We start from the raw sequence: 18,880 nt of genomic DNA on the forward strand, positions 1-18,880 counted from the left end.
GCATCATTTCAGCTAGAGTTTCCTACTTGTCCTGATTGCTGTCGAGGGCTTTCATGTCAAGGGAATCAAGAGTTGTAGGAGGCACAAAGGAAAATAGAGTTGAGACAACAATCAAATTAGCCATGATCTTACTGAATGAGGCTTGAGGGCTGACTGACATACTCCTGCTCCGAATTATTGGAGGCGTTTTGCCAGCATCCTTGTATCAGAGCCTTGTATATCTTGCTGGTCTCTTAGTACGGTCTACCTCTCCATATAGCATATCCTTGAGATGCAGCTACCTTTATTTCTGTGCACATGCTCAAGCAAGCAAAGTCTCATTTGCATGATTAGTACTAGATTGCTCAGTGCATTGGCCCTAGAAAGGACTGCTCCATTGGCGGCTTTGCCTTTTCATGTGATTCCGAGGCGATGCAATAGATTGAGCCATTTTTCTTGGCATGTACAAGCTGTCCAGACTCGGGGTGACACAGTGGTTAGCATTGTTGCCTCACAGCTCCAGGGACCCAGGTTAATTCTGTCTCAGGTGGCGGTCTCTGTAGCATTTGCACTTTCTCCCCACGTCTGCGTGGGTTACTTGTGGGTGCTCCTGTTTCCCTTCCACAGTCCAAAGATGTGCAGGTCAGGTGGACCGGTCATGCTGGTCATAGTGTCCAAAAGGTTAGGTGGAGTTACTGGGATAGGATGGAGAGATGGGTTAAAATAGAGTGCTCTTTCAAAGGGCCGGAGCAGACTCGATGGGCCGAATGGCCTCCTGCAGAGCAGAGATTCTATCCTGTACTGACTCTGCTGCCATACAGCGAAGGCATTGCAAATAAGCATCTTGGTCTTGTGCTAACAGGGTGCTTAATTATGCAAATAAGCTTCTCGCCTCCATAAAGCGAGCCGCCAATCTGCGCCTCAGCCCCCCACCTGCCAGCCTCTCAGGAATTTCCCATGGTGGACAGGACTGTATTGGCAAGCTGTTCAAACATCGTTTCCTGCTATTTTACAAGCTGCTGCCTCCATTCACACCACCCAGGGGATGGTAAAATTCTTCATAGAATCCCTACAGCGCAGAAAGAGGTAATTCCGGCCATCAAGTCTGCACCAACCCTTGGAAAGAGCACCCTAGCTGCGCCCACCCCCATATCCTATCCCTGTAACCTCACCTAACATACCAAGATGAAATTTAGCGCAGCCAATCCGCCGAACCTGCACATCTTTGGACATGGGTGGAAACCCACACAAGCGTGGGGAGAAACTCCACACAGACATGCAAAGAACAAAGAAAAGCACAGCACAGGAACAGGCACTTCAATCCTCCAAGCCTGCACCAACCATGCTGCCCGTCTAACTTTCTACACTTCCATCCTAATTCTCATCCTAATCATGTATTTGTCAAGACACCCCTTAAACGTCACTATTGTACCTGCTTCCACCACCTCCTTCGGCAGCGAGTTTCAAGCAACCGCTACCCTCTGTGTAAAAACTCCCCTCGCACATCTCTGCTCCTCCCATCTTAAACCTATGTCCCTCAGTAATTGACTCTTCCACCCTGGGAAAAAGCTTCTGGCAATCCATTCTGTCCATACCCCTCATAATTTTCAAGACTTGTATCAGGTCGCCTCGCAACCTTCGGTGTTCCAGTGAGAACAAACCGAGTTTATCTAACCTCCCCTCATAGCTAGTCACCTGAGGCCAGAATTGAACCCGGATCCCTGGCACTGCGAGGCAACAGTGCTAGCCACTGTGCCACCCATGATGGAGAGCATATGGAATTGTAAATTCAGTTCAGAGTGAAAAAGATACCATAGAACACTCACCCCACCACCTCCCTCCATCCTCCCTTTCTTTAAATGTATTTGTTCACTGTATTTGGGCGTCACAGGCTATTTATTACCCATCTACCACCAGATCATGTGGGCATGAAGTGACATTCATGTGTGACATTCTTTCCTCAAAGAAGTCAAGACTAATTGAATTACATCCACATGGAAGTGATATTCTGAGATTGTTTCCAATTTGATGTTTTCCAGTTTCCACTAATAATTTCCATACCTTTGCTCCCCAATCTCAATCACTGTCTCCAACCATTTCTGTCGGTACTTCCACTCCTTCCTTTGCTCTACCTCTTCCTTCTTTCCAAGACACCCTCTTCTGCAACTCTAGTCCCCTTCATCATTCCTTCCCACTTGTTCTTCACACGAATCAGTAATTTATAATAATGTTAAATATCATTACCTCAGAAAAAAAAGAGCATCAACTTAAGTACTAGATGCAGTATAATCCCATCAAGTCGTCACCAACAGTTCTGTCCGTCAAAATAATGTAAGGGCAGGTGGAGTCTCTTTTACTGGAGACAATATGTCGCAGAAATTCAGCTTGTTTTGAACGCTTCAAAGATTAGTCTGCAGTCAAAAAAGAAACTATGCAAGTTATTTTACCTGTCTCTCAGAGCCTTTTTGCTTATATTTTTCTTGGATTCGTTTGTGAGCCATTCTTGTAGGTCAGAAAGTTTTATTCCCTGCGCAAGACCTTGATCTTGAAGATTCAGTAATTGCCTCGCAAGTAGTCGCTTGTGGATCAAAATAGATATAGTTATTTTCCTTTCTCCAGCATGTTCACAAAACAACTTTGGTTCAAAAACATAAAACTCACCTGTTCTTGTGCATATTTCCTTTCAAAGTCTATTTTAATGCTGGTTAGGTACTGCCTATACTGATTAAATTCCTTCAGGGTGCATACAATCTGAAAAAGAACAGAAAGAATTCACTAAATACAAATTAATTTCTCAACCATAATGGACTATGGCTTAACACTAGTTAAACTGCAAATAACATTGGCGATCATTCTATCATTCCTGAGGAATATTTATGAGGTATAGGATTAGGATTCAAAACAATGTTAGTGTTTGGTACTGTATTGTCATAGCAGATTCAATTATTGATTATTCAAATACGAATTCCAATATCATTTTTTCCATTAATTTTTCTATATTCAGGTTTTGTTGAGGGCATAATATTTTTGCAAAACAAAGAGGGTCTTTCACACAGCCTATGCTCTGAAATGTAGAATGGCATCTATTTGTGCATGTTTGTCCACTTTTATTCCATCCCGCCAATTATACCAACAAATTTAGACTGTTGATTTCCACACCATTAAGAACTTCGAAAATGTAATATCTTTGAGATGAAATTTAGAGAATTTAAACAATGTAGATCTGTTTCTAATCCAGCTATCTGTACAAATATGGCATTTAAATACTAACTAAAGCATTTGTCTCAATCCTGCACTCTAACTGGGAAATGTAAATTCTTAAAATGAATGGCACAATACCTTAATTATCTCATATTGTATACTCTTTGTCTTGGCTCTGTGTCATTTTCTAGAACAAATCAATTGTTATACTGCAATTGTGAATCAGGAGGAAATCTTAAGGAGGCTTTCTCATCATGGGATAAAGTACTTCTGGGAGCGGTTATTAATTAATAAGAAACAGTAGCAGCTATGCATTCAATAAATTATAGTTTGAGGTTATGCCTTTTTGGATAAAGGCTCTTAAGAGAATCAGGTGTGGTAGAGTATATAATTGGATGTGTACTTCCGTCATTTGCATGTCATTTACACTACACCTGTTTTATGTTGTTGCGCAGTGCATTCAACTCCCATACCAGCTGAGGTTATTCATGAAAGCCCACCTTCTCAACCTTGCCCCTTGTCTGAGGTGTGTGATCCTCAGGTTAAATCACCACCAGTCAGCTCTCCCCATGTTGCAGCAAACAGTAGAGTTGATTCCATTATCAGAAAAGTGCCCTCAGGTTTGGACCAAGTGGTACGTAGGATATCTCACAAATCTAAAACATTCAAAAGGCTGCTGCTTGTAGTTAAAAGGTTAAGTTCCACTGAACAGCAACCAATTAGAAATAATAGGGAACAGTGTTATGTCACTGGACCAATCATCCAGAAGGTCAGGCTAATACTCTGGGAACATGAGTTCAAATCTCAGTATGTTAACTGATAGAATTGAAATTCCATTTATAAATCTGGAATTAGAATCATAGAAAAGTTACAGCACAGAAAGCGGCCATTCAGTCCATCATGTCTGAAATAAATTAGTCACCCATTCTAACCCCATCTTCCATCACATTGCATGTTACAGCACTTTTGATTTGATTTATTGTCACATGTATTAGTATACAGTGAAAAGTAATGTTTCTTGCATGCTGCACAAACAATGCATACCGTACATAGGGAAGGAAGGAGAGACTGAAGAATATGTTACAGTTATAGCAAGGTGAAGAGAAAAGATCAACTCAATACGAGGTAGGTCCACTCAAAAGTCTGATGGCAAGAGGGAAGCTGTTCCCGAGTTGGTTGGTGCATGACCTCAAACTTTTGTATCTTTTTTCTGACGGAAGAAGGTGGAAGAGAGTATGTCCAGGGTGTGTGGGGTCCTTAATTATGCTGGTTGCCTTTCCGAGGCAGCGGGAATTATAGATAGAGTCAATGGATGGGAGGCTAGTTTGCGTGATGGACTGGGCTACATTCACAACTTTTTGTAGTTTCCTGCGGTCTTGGGAAGAGCAGGAACCATACCAAGCTGTTATACAACCAGAAAGAATGCTTTCAATGATGCATCTGTAAAAGTTGGTGAGAGTTGTAACTGACATGCAAATTTCCTGAGCCTTCTGAGAAAGTAGAGTCGTTGGTGGGCTTTCTTAACTATAGTGTCAGCATGGGGGGACCAGGACAGGTTGTTGGTGATCTGGACACCTAAAAACTTGAAGCACTCGACCCTTTCTACTTTGTTCCCATTGATGTAGACAGGGGCACGTTCTCCTCTACGTTTCCTGAAGTCAATGACAATCTCCTTCGTCTTGTTGACACTGAAGGAGAGATTATTGTCGTCGCACCAGTTCACCAAATTCTCTATCTCATTCATGTACTCTGTCTCGTCATTGTTTGAAATCCGATCCACTACGGTGGTGTCATCAGCAAATTTGAGAATTCAGTTGGAGGGGAATTTAGCCACACAGTCATAGGTGTATAAGGAATATAGTAGGGGGCTGAGGCCACAGCCTTGTGGGCACCGGTGTTGACGATGATCGTGGAAGTGTTGTTGCCTATCCTTACTGGTCTGTGGGTTAGGAAGTTCAGGATCCAGTCACAGAGGGAGGAGCCAAGGCCCAGGCCACGGAGTTTGGAGATGGGTTTCGTCGGAATAATAGTGTTGAAGGCTGAGCTGTGGTCAATAAATAGGAGTCTGACATAGGTGTCTTTGTTATCTAGGTGTTCCAGTGTTGAGGGCAAGGCCAGGGATATGGCGTCTACTCATGATTTGTTGCAGCAGTAGGTGAACTGTAGTGGATGAGGGTAATCCAAGAGGCTGAAGTTGATTTGTGCCATGACTAACCTTTCGAGCATTTCATAATTATGGATGTCAGAGCCACTGGACGATAGTCATTAAGACACGCTGCTTGGCTTTTCTTTGGTACAGGTATGATGGTCGTCTTCTTGAAGCAGATAGGGACCTCAGATTATTGTAAAGAGAGGTTGAAGATGTCTGCGAATACCCCCGCCACCTGACCCACGCAAGACCAGAGTGCTCGTCCGGGTACCCCATCCGGCCCAGTGGCTTTCCATGGCTTGACCTTCGAGAAAGCTGCTCTGACATCAGCAATGGTGACCTTGGATACAAATTCATCTGAGGCTTCCAGGGTGGAGGGCGTGCTCTCGCTGGCCTCTTGCTCAAAGCGGGCATAGAATGCGTTGAGCACATCAGGGAGGGTGCAATGGAGTCTTGTAGCCCGTTATGTCTTGCAGACCTTGCCATAGTCGGCTGGGGTCGTGTGGCTATCCTGGGACTTGAGCTTGGTCCAATACTGTCTTTTGGCATCTTTGACGGATTGCTTTAGATCATATCTGGCTTTCTTGTATAGGTCAGGGTCGCCTGACTTAAACACCTCAGACCTAGACTTCTGCAAGCAGTGGATATCCCTGTTCATCCAGGGTTTCCGGTTGGGGAACATGCGGATTTGCTTCTTTGGCACATAGTCTTCTGCACACTTACTAATGAAGTTCGTTACTGTGGCGGCGTACTCGTTCAGGCTGGTCACAGTGTTTTTAAATACTGACTAGTCCACTGAATCTAAGCAGTCCCGTAGGAGATTGTCCGATTCCTCAGACCAACATTGCACGACTTTCTTAGGCGGATACTCCCACTTCAGTTTTTGCTTATAAGCCGGGAGCAGGAGCACAGCCTTGTGGTCAGATTTGCCAAAGCGTGGACGGGCGATAGAGCGGCCCGCAAGTTTGATATTTGTGTAGCAGTGGTCCAGGATGTTTGGGCCTCTTGTGGAAGAGGTGGCGTGTTGGTGGTAACTTGGTAGTACGCTGTTGAGCTTGGCCTAATTGAAGTCCCTGGCCACGATGAACAAGGCCTCGGGATGTTTCGTTTCAAGGCTATTTGTGGTGGTGTATATTTCGTCCAGCGCGATTTTCAAGTCCGCATGGGGTCGGATGTAACCTGGCGTCAGGATAACGGAGCTGAACTCCCGCGGAAGGTAGTAGGGGCGGCATTTTAGCGTCAGGTATTCTAGGTCTGGGGAGCAGAAACGCGCCGGTGTTGCGACCTCTAGGCACCTGCTAATTTCCCAGTTAGGAGGCAGACTCCACCTCCCCTAGATCTAACTGGATCTACACTTCCAAGTGTAGATCCAGTTAGCTTTTCAATTAGTTGAGCGTGTCTGCCTCAACCACTAATCAAAGCTGAAAATTCCAAACACCTATCATCCTCCGGGTGAGAATTTTTCTAATATCCCCTCTAATTCTTCAACCAATCACCTTTTATCTGTGCCCCATAGTAATTGATTGCTCCTCTAAGGAAAACAAGTCTTTCGTGGCCACTATCTAGGTCCATCAATTTTGTACACCTCAATCAGTCTTCTTTGTTCAAAGAACAAAAATCCTACCTACCTAATGTTTCCTAATAGCTGCAATTTTCATGTTCTGACAACATTCTTGTAAATCTCCTCTGTACTCTCTCCAGAGCAATTATGTCCTTCCTGTAATGTGGTCACTAGACTTGTACACAAAATTTCAGTTGTGGCTTAAACAGCACGTTATACATTTTCAACACTGAAGCCCTGCTTTTGTACTTTATACCTCGTCCAATAAAGGAAAACATTTCATATGCCTTCTTCACCACCATCCCTATCTGTCCTGCCACCTTCAGGGAGCTATGAACATCCACTCTCACGACCTCTATACCACTCAACATCCTTATTAATTGGGATTTCCCTAGCTTTGTCTGCCCTCCCCAAATGTGTTATCTCACATTTCTCCAGCTTAAATTCTAATTGCCACTTTTCAATCCATTCAAGCAAACCATAGATATCATTCTGGAGTCCACCGCTTTCCTCTTCACTATCAACTAAATGACCGATTTTTGTGTTATCTGCTAATTTCCCAGTTAAGCCTCCCACGGTCAAGTCCAAATCATTGATAAATTCCACAAACAAAAAGGGACCCAATGTGGAGCAGTGTAGAAAGCCACTGGAAATCGCTTTCATTTCGTAAAAACATCTGTTGATCATTAGCCTTTGTTTCGTGTCACTGAACCAGTACGGTTGACTCATCTGCCCTTGGAAATTGCTTAACAAGCCATTCAGTTTAGGAGCAATTAGGGATTGGCAATAAATGCTGGTTTAGCCAGCAGTTCCCACATCCTGTAAACAAATTGAAAAATGTAACCTCATATGTAGACAGATGGGAGGGAATGACGGGTGGAGGGGGCTGTCAGACCTTAACTCGTTTGATGATAGTTTCAGCCAAATCACGAGACTGTATGTAGGTCTAACAGAGTGATGCAGTGAAAAGGGAGAGATTTTCATAAACTCAGGTCGAGTATGCTACTGTGTCTCACTCCTCCGGTCACTCAAAAAGTTGCATATTAACAATATATTGCATGACTTCCGGTTGCAGCTATGACCAGCTAAGTCGCACGTTTGGCTGCTCCTGCTACAAAGGTGTTTTCGGGCCGATTGGAGGGCCCCAACGGCGCTGTAAGGACAAATCCCGGTGGGGGAAGGCTCCCTGAGGAGAACCAGACCAACTTTATGGTCGGTACCCGGAGTGGGGTGGTAAAGAAAGCAACAGCAGCTCCCCAAAAAAAGCGGGGGAAGAAGACCAAAATGGCGGCCGGTGGCGCACCAGAGGAATGGAGGAAATGGGCGGAGGAGCAGCAGGCCGCTCTCCTGCGCTTCTTTACGGAGCTGAAAATGGAGCTCTTGGAGTCAATGAATGCGACGACCACCAGGCTGATGGGAGCCCAGGCGACCCAAGAGGCGTCGATTCGGGAGCTGCAGCAGGAGATGACTGTGAGGGAGGAGGAGGCCACGGTCCTCGTGGGAAAGGTAGAGGTGCACGAGGCACTCCACCTGAAATGGCAGAGCCGTTTTGAGGAGCTGGATACCCGAATGAGGCGGAAGAACCTGAGGATCTTGGGCCTGGCAGAAGGCCTGGAGGGATCAGACCTCCCGGGATACGTAGCAGAAATGCTGAGCTCCCTGATGGGGGCAGGGGCCGTCCCTTCGCCCCTGGAGCTGGAAGAGGCCTACAGGGTCATGGCTAGGAAGCCAAGAGCAAATGAGCCCCCGAGGGCGGTGCTGGTGCGGTTCCAGCGACTCAGCGATCGTGAGAGAGTGCTGGAGTGGGCCAAGAGGGAAAGGAGCAGCAAGTGGGAGAATTCGACGGTGAGGGTCTACCAGGACTGGAGTGCGGAGGTGGCTAAGCGGCGGGCCCGGTACAACCGGACGAAGGCGGTGCTACATGCAAAACGGATCAGGTTCGGAATGCTGCAGCCAGCGCGCTTGTGGGTCACCTACAGGAACCAACACCACTATTTTGAGTCCCCAGAGGAGGCGTGGGCCTTTGTACAGGAAGAGAAACTGGACTCGAATTAGACCCAGGGGATACTTGGCGGCCGTAGCCGCTCGGGTACTTTCAGCTGAACAAGCGGTTTTTTTTTTCGGCTGGGTCGGAACTGTGCAACTCTTATTGGAACGGTTTCCTTTTTTTTCCTTCTTTCTTTGTTTGGATCTTGAACTCTTGCTTTGGGTTTTTCTTCTGATGTTTTTTCCTCCCTTTGCCAACTTCCCTTAGTTATTGTTATTGTGGTTATTCATGGTTATTTATGGTTATTTATGCTGTTTGGTAGAGGGCGACTGTTAAGTACATTGTTATTTGTTATCTATCTGTTATTTATAATGTTAAGTTGGGGAGGCGGGGCAGGGGGGAGAGCAGATCGGGGTTATGGGCTCCTAGGGGGGGTTCTTTACAGGCATGGACGGGGACGGGGGTGGAACTGAAGATGGCGGGGTGGGGTGTGGCAGGGCGAAAGCGCGGGCTTTCCTCTGTTTTCCCGCGCGCGGGGCAGAGGAGGGGGGAGGGGAGGAGTGCGGGGCGTGGCTAGCAATGGCGACCTTTCCCGCGTTGGAGCGGGGCCAGGGAGGAGTGGCAAGGGGGGGGAGGCCCCCCCCCCGAGCCGGGGGGAGTCGGAGTGTGGCAGGAGCAGCCGGGTCAGCGTGAACCAGCTGACTTACGGGAGTACGATGGAGGGTACATCGCGGCTAGGAGGGGTCCTAGCCTGGGGGGGGGGGTTAGGGAGGGACACCGGGTTGCTGCTGGAAAGACCAGAAACGGGAAGTGGAGGACTGGAGAGGTGGGGGGACGGGGCCATCGCCATGGGGAGCGGGTCAGAAGGGGAGGGTCGACCCGGGGCGAGCAGGGGACAGGACATGGCTAATCGGCAGGGGAAGGGGGCGGGTTGTCCCGCGACCCGGCTGATCACTTGGAACGTAAGGGGGCTGAATGGGCCGGTCAAGAGGTCAAGGGTATTCTCACACCTGAAGGGACTGAAGGCTGATGTAGCAATGTTACAGGAGACCGATTTGAAGGTAGTGGACCAGGTTCGCCTGAGAAGGGGGTGGGTGGGACAGGTGTTCCACTCTGGATTGGACGCAAGGAACCGGGGGGTGGCGATTCTGGTGGGAAAGAGGGTGTCGTTCGTGGCGGAGGAGGTGGTGGCGGATAAGGAGGGTAGGTATGTGATGGTGAAGGGTAAGCTGCAGGGGGAGAAAGTGGTGATGGTCAACGTATATGCCCCGAACTGGGATGACGCGGGTTTTATGAGGCGCCTATTGGGCCTCATTCCGGGACTGGAGGCAGGGGGCTTGATCATGGGGGGGGACTTTAACACAGTGCTGGACCCCGGGCTAGACAGATCGAGCTCAAGGACCAATAGGAGGCCGGCAGCGGCAGAAGTGCTGAGGGGGTACATGGAGCAGATGGGAGGAGTAGACCCATGGAGGTTTGGTAGGCCGAGGGCGAGGGAGTATTCCTTTTTCTCCCACGTCCATAGAGTGTACTCCAGAATTGATTTCTTCGTGTTGAGCAGGGGGCTGATCCCGAGGGTACGGGAAGCTGAGTACTCGGCCATTGCGATCTCTGATCATGCACCACATTGGGTGGATGTGGAAATGGGGGAGGCGCGGGACCAGCGCCCGCTGTGGCGGCTGGATGTGGGGCTGTTAGCGGACGACGAGGTGTGTAAAAGGGTCCGGAAGAGCATTGAGAGCTATCTGGACTTGAATGACACGGGTGAGGTGCAGGTGGGGATGGTCTGGGAGGCCCTGAAGGCAGTGATCAGGGGAGAGCTGATCTCCATAAGGGCACACAGAGAAAGAAAGGAGAGGCAGGAGAGGGAGAGGCTGGTGGGGGAGCTATTGGAAGTGGATAGGAGATATGCGGAGGCACCAGAGGAGGGGCTGCTGGGAGAACGGCGCAGCCTGCAGGTCAAGTTCGACCTGCTGACCACCAGGAAGGCAGAGACGCAGTGGAGAAGGGCACAGGGCGCGGTCTATGAGTATGGGGAAAAGGCGAGCAGGATGCTGGCACACCAGCTTCGCAAACGAGATGCGGCTAGGGAGATTGGGGGAGTGAAGGAGAGGGGCGGGAAGGTAGTGCAGAAGGGGCAAGAAGTGAATGGGGTCTTTAGGGATTTTTACAAGGAGTTGTATCGGTCTGAGCCGCCGACGAGGAGAGGGGGAATGGAGGACTTCCTAAACAAATTGAGGTTCCCAAGGGTCCAGGAGGGGCTGGTAGAAGGGCTGGGGGCGCCAATAGGGCTAGAGGAGCTAGTCAAGGGAATAGGTCAGATGCAAGCGGGGAAGGCTCCGGGGCCAGATGGGTTCCCGGTGGAATTCTATAAGAAAAATGTGGACTTGGTGGGACCGGTATTGGTACGAGCCTTTAATGAGGCGCGAGAGGGGGGGGGTTCTGCCCCCGACAATGTCGCAGGCTCTGATCTCCCTGATATTGAAGCGGGATAAAGACCCCGTGCAGTGCGGGTCCTACAGGCCTATCTCGCTTCTGAACGTGGATGCCAAGTTGCTGGCAAAGATCGTGGCAGCTAGAATAGAGGATTGTGCGCCAGGGGTAATCCATGAGGACCAGACGGGGTTCGTGAAGGGGCGGCAGCTCAACACGAACGTGCGGAGATTGCTGAATGTAATTATGATGCCTGCAGTGGAGGGGGAGGCTGAGATAGTGGTAGCGCTGGACGCGGAGAAGGCATTCGATAGGGTGGAGTGGGAGTACCTGTGGGAGACGTTGGAACGGTTTGGGTTTGGGGAAGGGTTTATTAAGTGGGTGAAGTTGCTCTACTCGGCCCCGGCGGCGAGTGTAGTGACAAACGGGAGGAGGTCGGAGTATTTCGGGCTCCACCGAGGGACCAGGCAGGGATGTCCCCTATCCCCCCTACTTTTCGCACTGGCAATTGAACCGTTGGCGATGGCACTGAGGGGTCCAGGGGGGTGGAGAGGACTGACTAGGGGAGGGGAGGAACATCGAGTATCGCTGTATGCGGATGATCTACTGCTGTACGTGGCAGACCCAGAAGGGGGAATGCCGGAGATAATGGAACTATTAGCAGAGTTTGGGGACTTTTCGGGGTACAAACTAAATTTGGGCAAAAGCGAGGTTTTTGTGATACACCCGGGGGACCAGGGAGAGGGTATTGGGAGACTCCCCTTCAAGCGAGCAGGAAAGAGCTTTAGGTACTTAGGGGTGCAGGTGGCAAGGAACTGGGGGACCCTCCACAAGTTGAACTTTTCCAGGCTGGTGGAACAGATGGAGGAGGAATTTAAGAGGTGGGACATGGTACCGTTGTCGCTGGCGGGGAGGGTGCAGTCAATCAAAATGACGGTCCTCCCAAGGTTCTTGTTTTTATTTTAGTGCTTGCCCATCTTCCTCCCTAGGGCCTTCTTCAAAAAGGTGACGAGTAGCATCATGAGCTACGTGTGGGCGCATGGCACCCCAAGGGTGAGGAGGGTCTTTTTGGAGCGGAGTAGGGACAGTGGAGGGCTGGCACTACCCAATCTCTCGGGGTACTACTGGGCGGCAAATGTGTCAATGGTGCGCAAGTGGATGATGGAAGGGGAGGGGGCAGCTTGGAATCGAATGGAGAGGGCGTCCTGTGGCAACACAAGCCTGGGGGCCCTAGTAACGGCACCATGGCCGCTCCCCCCCACGAGGTACACCACGAGCCCGGTGGTGGCGGCCACCCTCAAGATATGGGGGCAGTGGAGGCGACACAGGGGGGAAATGGGAGGTCTGTTGGCGGCGCCAATAAGAGGGAACCATAGATTTATCCCGGGGAACATCGACGGGGGATTTCAGAGCTGGTACAGGGTGGGCATACGGCAGCTGAAGGACCTGTTTATAGAGGGGACGTTTGCGAGCCTGGGAGGGCTGGAGGAGAAGTTTGAGCTCCCCCCGGGAAACATGTTCAGATATTTACAAGTGAAGGCATTTGCTAGGCGGCAGGTGGAGGGGTTTCCCCTGCTCCCCAGTAAGGGGGCGAGTGATAGGGTGCTCTCGGGGGTCTGGGTCGGAGGGGTGAAGATATCAGACATCTACAAGATAATGCAGGAGGCGGAAGAAGCATCAGGGGAGGAGCTGAAAGCCAAGTGGGAAGGGGAGCTGGGAGAGCAGATAGAAGACGGGGCGTGGGCGGATGCACTGGAGAAGGTCAATTCTTCCTCCTCGTGTGCGAGGCTGAGCCTCATTCAATTTAAGGTGCTGCATAGAGCTCACATGACGGGGACAAGGATGAGCCGGTTCTTTGGGGGTGAGGACAGGTGTGTCAGATGTCTGGGAAGCCCAGCGAACCATGTGCATATGTTCTGGGCATGTCCGGTGCTGGAAGGGTTCTGGAAGGGGGTGGCAAGGACGGTGTCGAAGGTGGTGGGGTCCAGGGTCAAACCAGGATGGGGGCTTGCGATCTTTGGGGTCGGGGTAGAACCGGAGGTACAGGAGGCTAGGGAGGCCGGAATACTGGCCTTTGCGTCCCTAGTGGCTCGACGAAGGATATTAATTCAATGGAAGGACGCGAGGCCTCCAAGCGTTGAAACATGGATTAACGATATGGCTAGCTATATTCAGCTAGAAAGGATCAAATTTGCCCTGAGAGGGTCGGTACAGGGATTCTCCAGGCGGTGGCAGCCTTTCCTTGACTTTTTAGATCAGAGATAGACGTTCGGGGTCGTGGCAGCAACAGCCCGGGGGGGGGGGGGGGGGGGGGGGGGGGGGGGGGGGGGGGGGGGGGGGGAGGGGAGGGGCAGCAAGGGTCATGGGGGGGACATGCATGACTGTAACGCGGGCAAGTCTGCTCGCTGCTCATGTCTGAAACTGTAGGCTGCCTTGTTTGTTAAGTTGTTGCCTGGGGGGGGGGGGGGGGGGGAGGACTGGTGCGCGCGAAAGGGCGGGCGAGGGAGGGGTATTTGCCTAGAGGGATTGTGTTGTAAATAATTTAAAAATTAGTAGGGGTAAATGTTTGTATGGAAAAACTCTTTCAATAAAAATTATTTAAAAAAAAAAATAATATATTGCATTAAAGCAACACAACATAAGTACTGTGATATAGCCCCGGTCTGCAGAAATTCCTTATTGTCCCAATTTAAAAACTTGTTCCTCTTCTTTTCATGCATTGTCTCCAGACTTTGAGTAAAATTCCAATGAGTTGAATCCCAGGAGAACTGCCTCCAAATCAATGTTAAGTGGAGCCTCATAATAGTCAAGGAGACCCTATTCCCACATGAATGTGCTTCTATGTAACCCTATTTCAAAAACAACAGATACAAATGAAAAACAGTAAGGAACTAAATGTCTGAAAATGTCTTTATTCAATTTGTATACAGCTTAAAATGACCTGACCTTGCTAAAGGATGGGGCTTTGCACTGAAAAAGGCCTGGAATTAGCTCTGGAAACCTTCTGGAGTATTTTTCTGTTTACCGTGCTATTTTTGGATCTGCACAATACAGCCTACCATATCGCCAATACAGTCAAACATGTTTTTGGTGTTTACTTGCTGTAGAGAATGCCTATTTGTCAAACTATTCTAAGATGTTCTTACTATGCTTCATAATAGGGGATATACTCGATTGTGGACTCTCCCACTCCTTCGTGATGTTCGTTTTCTACTTTGTGCCAGTTTTCCAATTGCTGCATCAACTTCACATTTTCTACAATCAACAACACTTTTTAACTTTCTCACAGCTTTGGCCATGCTTGTAAATTTTGCACTTACACAGGGAGAATTTGAAGCCAAATGATGGATTATCCAGCACTCCATTATTTTGTCCTTGTGTGTGATCTAACTCTGCTCCGTTGGTCAGCACTGTCATATGAGTCGTTTAGACAGATTTGGCTAATCCAGGGTAACCAGTGCAGAATGTCAGTTTATCACATCTTTGGGATATTAATTTCCAGCAGGAATGGCTGTTGACTTCAATGTAATGGAAATGTTATGTCATTGAGTTTAACTCATCATTATTTCACTGTAATTTCACTAAAGCTTTAGTTGCTTGTCCTCGATCATCCACCTTCCACAAACTCCAATTCATCCAAAACACTTTTGCTCAAACCCAATTCAATAACAAATTCCCGCACATTATCATTCCTTTCTTCCAATCAGCAGATTGCAGATTCCTGGGATTCCTCCTGGAACTCCTTACCTCCCCTAACCACTTCTTCCTTCTAATTTTCAGGTTTTCAAAATCTAGGCTTAATGCCATATAATCACTAACTCCTGATGTACATCACTTTCTCTTGGGTTTTGGCTTTTTGGCTTATTCTATCATTTTTAAAAAGGTGAAGCAAATAAAATAAACCTTTTTGACATTATGAATTAATGTCATTCTTCAGGTCATGTAAGCCTTTATTGTCCTGACCAATATTTATCCCCAAACCACAGCTTCTGCATAGCAAGGTCTCACGAGTAGCAATGTTATATATGACTTGTTATCCCATTAACCCAATCTTCCTGTCCAGAGTCAAATATAAAAGGAAACAATTGACACACAGCGCACAACAGGTTACACGATTAAAATGTTCAAACTTGTCACTTTTCCACAAGGTACACTTAGGATTCAAAATTAGATGACATTACCAGCAGTCAATTAATTACCTTATTGTTTTCTGTGATAAGCCCCTGATTTTTTAACTTTTTCAGTATGTCTTTACGCCTGTAGTAGCCGCTCAAATAAGGATCATGAAGACTTTGGTAATTGAGTTTTAACAGATGCAAATTGGGGTCCGTGAGATTGAATTCACTAGATGGCTGATGAAGCTGAAATGAAGACATTTTTAGGAGTTATGTATCATCATGAACACTGAACCCTTTAACTCAGGTGAAACAAAACATTCTGAAAAGGAGGATGGAGAAGTCATGCTAAACAAATCAGCTGGAAGACATACCCATGTGATCTGGTTGCCATAGGGGGAGAAACCCATTGAAGTGTCGGTTGTTAATTTTAACACCTTTTCACAGTATCTCACAGATAAAGAACAGCTGATGTTTGAGACACAGAGACAAAACAGCTATTGACGTCTGGAAGCAGGCGAATCATTTTGCATTAACAACCAAGTAAGATGCTTATAGGATTTTACTTTCTGTTCAGAAGGAACGGTACAGAACAGTAGGAGTTCTTGGAAATTTAAGGAACAGTGAGTCAGAGGGGCCTTGCTGGTGATAATTGGATCCAGAAAACTCAAGAGTGAGTGGATCTATTGTTGAAGGATACTGGACGTTTCGACTGGGCATGTCAGGGAGAAGCAAATCTGCTGGACAACTGGGATTGACTGCGGACTATTCCTGTAATGCTTCCTGTCTGCAAGTAAAAGTGTTTTGGAAGATGTATTTTGATTGCATTAGTTAGTTCATGTGAAAATACCTTTTCTTTAATTTGATGATTTGATGCATTAGTTGCCTGTTGGGAAAATCATATCTTCACTAACTGTATTCTTTCAAAACATGAATGGACTAGGTATTATTTAAACACTTGATTTTGTTTTTTAAAAAGTCATAAGTTCACCTTGGACTGCCAATAAGCTTGCCTTTTCGAGGAAATCACATGTCTTCAGCTTCCTGATCAGTGTGGTACTTGGGGGGGCAATCTGCTTATTTGATTGAACTGCAATTATTTTAACTGATGGGGGGGGGGGGGGCACTGGTTTAAAAACAAAGGCTAGTTAGTGATTTACTGCAAATCACCCAAATGTGGAGCTTTAAGATTTGAACCTGTTGTTTTGAATGGGGTTTGAGAAATAAGCCACGGAAGAAGGCTGCCCTAACTTGCTCTCTCCCTTTTTAGCTGAAATTGGGTGCGATATCTCCCAGTCAGAGAATCCTCATCTGTGGATATAACTTTGAAAACCTGCAAAGTTGAGAACTGATCCAGCTCTATATTCTCCACACTGAAGCTCCTTTTATGGGAACCTACAAATGTCTTCATATGAGGGAGCTTCAGATCGACATCCAAAGTCCATCTCTGCAGATTTCTTGGGCTGGATTCTCCATTTCTGAGACAAAAAGTGTTGACGCTGGCACAGAATTCGTGGACTTCCACGACAGCAAAACTGGCACTGCACCTAAACTGATTCAGCTACTGTTAAGGGCCTAGCACCAGCGCCATGTGGAACACAATCAATTCCAATGAGCGGTGCAGAATTTGAGGGTCCAAAACTGACATCATGGGGGTGGTCGGCGGCGTGGAGGAAAGGGAGGTCACCTGCAGGCGAGGAAGTGAGACCCAGCTGAGTTGCAGTTGCCCGTGACACATGCCACAGGACAGGGTTGCCGCCTCAAAGGCAACCATATGCCAAAGCCACCTGGAAATTCCAGTGGCACTACGGAGCGTGGCCCAGTCACAGTGGGCCATGGCTGGGAACGTTGCGGCATTGCCGAGGAACTGGCCGACATGGTGCAGACACAGAGAGAGGTGGCCCAGTCCCAGAGGGAGATGGCCCAGAGGTGGTGACACAGTCAATGGGTGATGTGGCGCAGTCCCAGATGGAGATGGTCCACTCCCTGTGCTCCATGGCCACGAGCATGCAGACCCTAGTCAAGACCAGAGCAGGCCTTCAGAATTGGGAACGCCAGATGGTGGGGAAGCCTCAGGGGTTAGCTCCGCTCGCACCCCAATCTCATGGAGTAGCCTGGAGGCCATTGGGGCCCATGCCAGTGACTCCTGCAGAGGATGTGCCGGAACACTGCAGCACCTCGGACCCCCCTTCCTTCTGTCCCTGGTGCATCTGGTGGGCAGTGGACAGAACAGGCAGCACCACACCAGCTGGAACACCCGAGCAGCAGCCCATCCAGCTCACTCGCGCAAACGGTGACCCAGGTCGCAGGGTGGGAATTCCAGAAGGATGCCTCCACTCCTGCTGTACTGTCTGGGGATCCACCAAGATGTAGTGTTAGTGCCTGTAAATCCAGAAAGTTACACATTAGTTCAGTTGGCACAGGTGCAGGCACAGTTTAGTTATAGGGGCTAGGGAACAAATCTGTATATAGGTTGTTACATTAAACACCTGTTCACACTGTTACAACTTGCCTCGGTGCTCGGTCAAATGGGTGTGAGGGGTGGAGTGGTCTGGTATGGCCAGAAAGGGGGTGGGGGGAAATGGGTGGATGTACGGTGGGGATGTGGATGTTGGTGGTGGTGGTTGGGGGGGGGGGGGGGGGGGGGAAGAGTGGCAGACGTCGGAAGGGTTGAATGGCCTGACGTTGTGGGTGGGCTCAGGTTGGCTGGCCGCACCCTTCCCCGACCGTGCCCATCACCGTCACCCCAGGGATTTGATGGGGCTGTGTGATGGAATGGCCAGCTCGTATGCAGGGATCATCACCCAGGTGGACAGTGGAAAGTGTGGTACTGTGGGCAGGAGTTAGATATTGTCAAACGAGGTGGAGCAGTTGAGCTCATTGCAGAGTGGGTTGTCATCATCGTCTATCGCAAACCCTGTGTTACCGCCAAGACCCGCACCTCCTAGTGCAGCAAATATTTATCACCGAGGGGGTTGAAGTGAGGGGGCAGATGTGGTGCAGCCTCCCATGCCTGCCTGGGCTCCACGTCCTGCCCATCCTCCCCCTCTTTCGCATCCTCCTCGTCAAATGGGGACAGGCGTTCAGGCTCTTCCCCCAGGACGTCGGCCCTCTGCTGCGTTATATTGTGGAGGATACAGCAGGCCGCCACGATGCAGATGACCCTCTCCGCATCATACTAGAGGGTCCCTCCAGAGCGGTCCAGGCACCTGATCTGCATCTGCAGGAAGCCGAAGCACCGCTCGATCATGCCCTGGTCTCTGTATGGACGTCGTTGTAGTGAGTCTCAGCGTCGGTCTGTGGCCTTCGGATAGGCGTCATCAGCCACAATTGCAGTGGATAATCCCTGTCACCCAGCCACCCCTCCAGCCCGGGGGGGGGGGGGGGGGGGTCTCCAACATGTCAGGAATCATTGAGTGTGCCAGGATGAAGGTGTTGTGCACAATGCCTGAGTA

At 48.8% G+C, this 18,880-nt stretch overlaps 1 protein-coding gene across 1 annotated transcript in view; it reads right to left on the reverse strand.

The window, feature by feature from the left end:
• LOC119951471 overlaps positions 1-18,880 on the reverse strand; it is a 212,420-nt gene that overhangs the window by 173,824 nt on the left and 19,716 nt on the right. The window contains exons 3-5 of the mRNA XM_038774682.1: positions 15,510-15,671; positions 2,641-2,730; positions 2,427-2,557 (exon numbers count right to left, since the gene is read on the reverse strand). Of these exons, the coding sequence (XP_038630610.1) occupies positions 2,427-2,557; positions 2,641-2,730; positions 15,510-15,671 (383 nt within the window). The remainder of the gene's footprint in view (positions 1-2,426; positions 2,558-2,640; positions 2,731-15,509; positions 15,672-18,880) is intronic.

Source organism: Scyliorhinus canicula, chromosome 17, assembly GCF_902713615.1.
Source record: "Scyliorhinus canicula chromosome 17, sScyCan1.1, whole genome shotgun sequence".
NCBI lineage: Eukaryota > Metazoa > Chordata > Chondrichthyes > Carcharhiniformes > Scyliorhinidae > Scyliorhinus > Scyliorhinus canicula.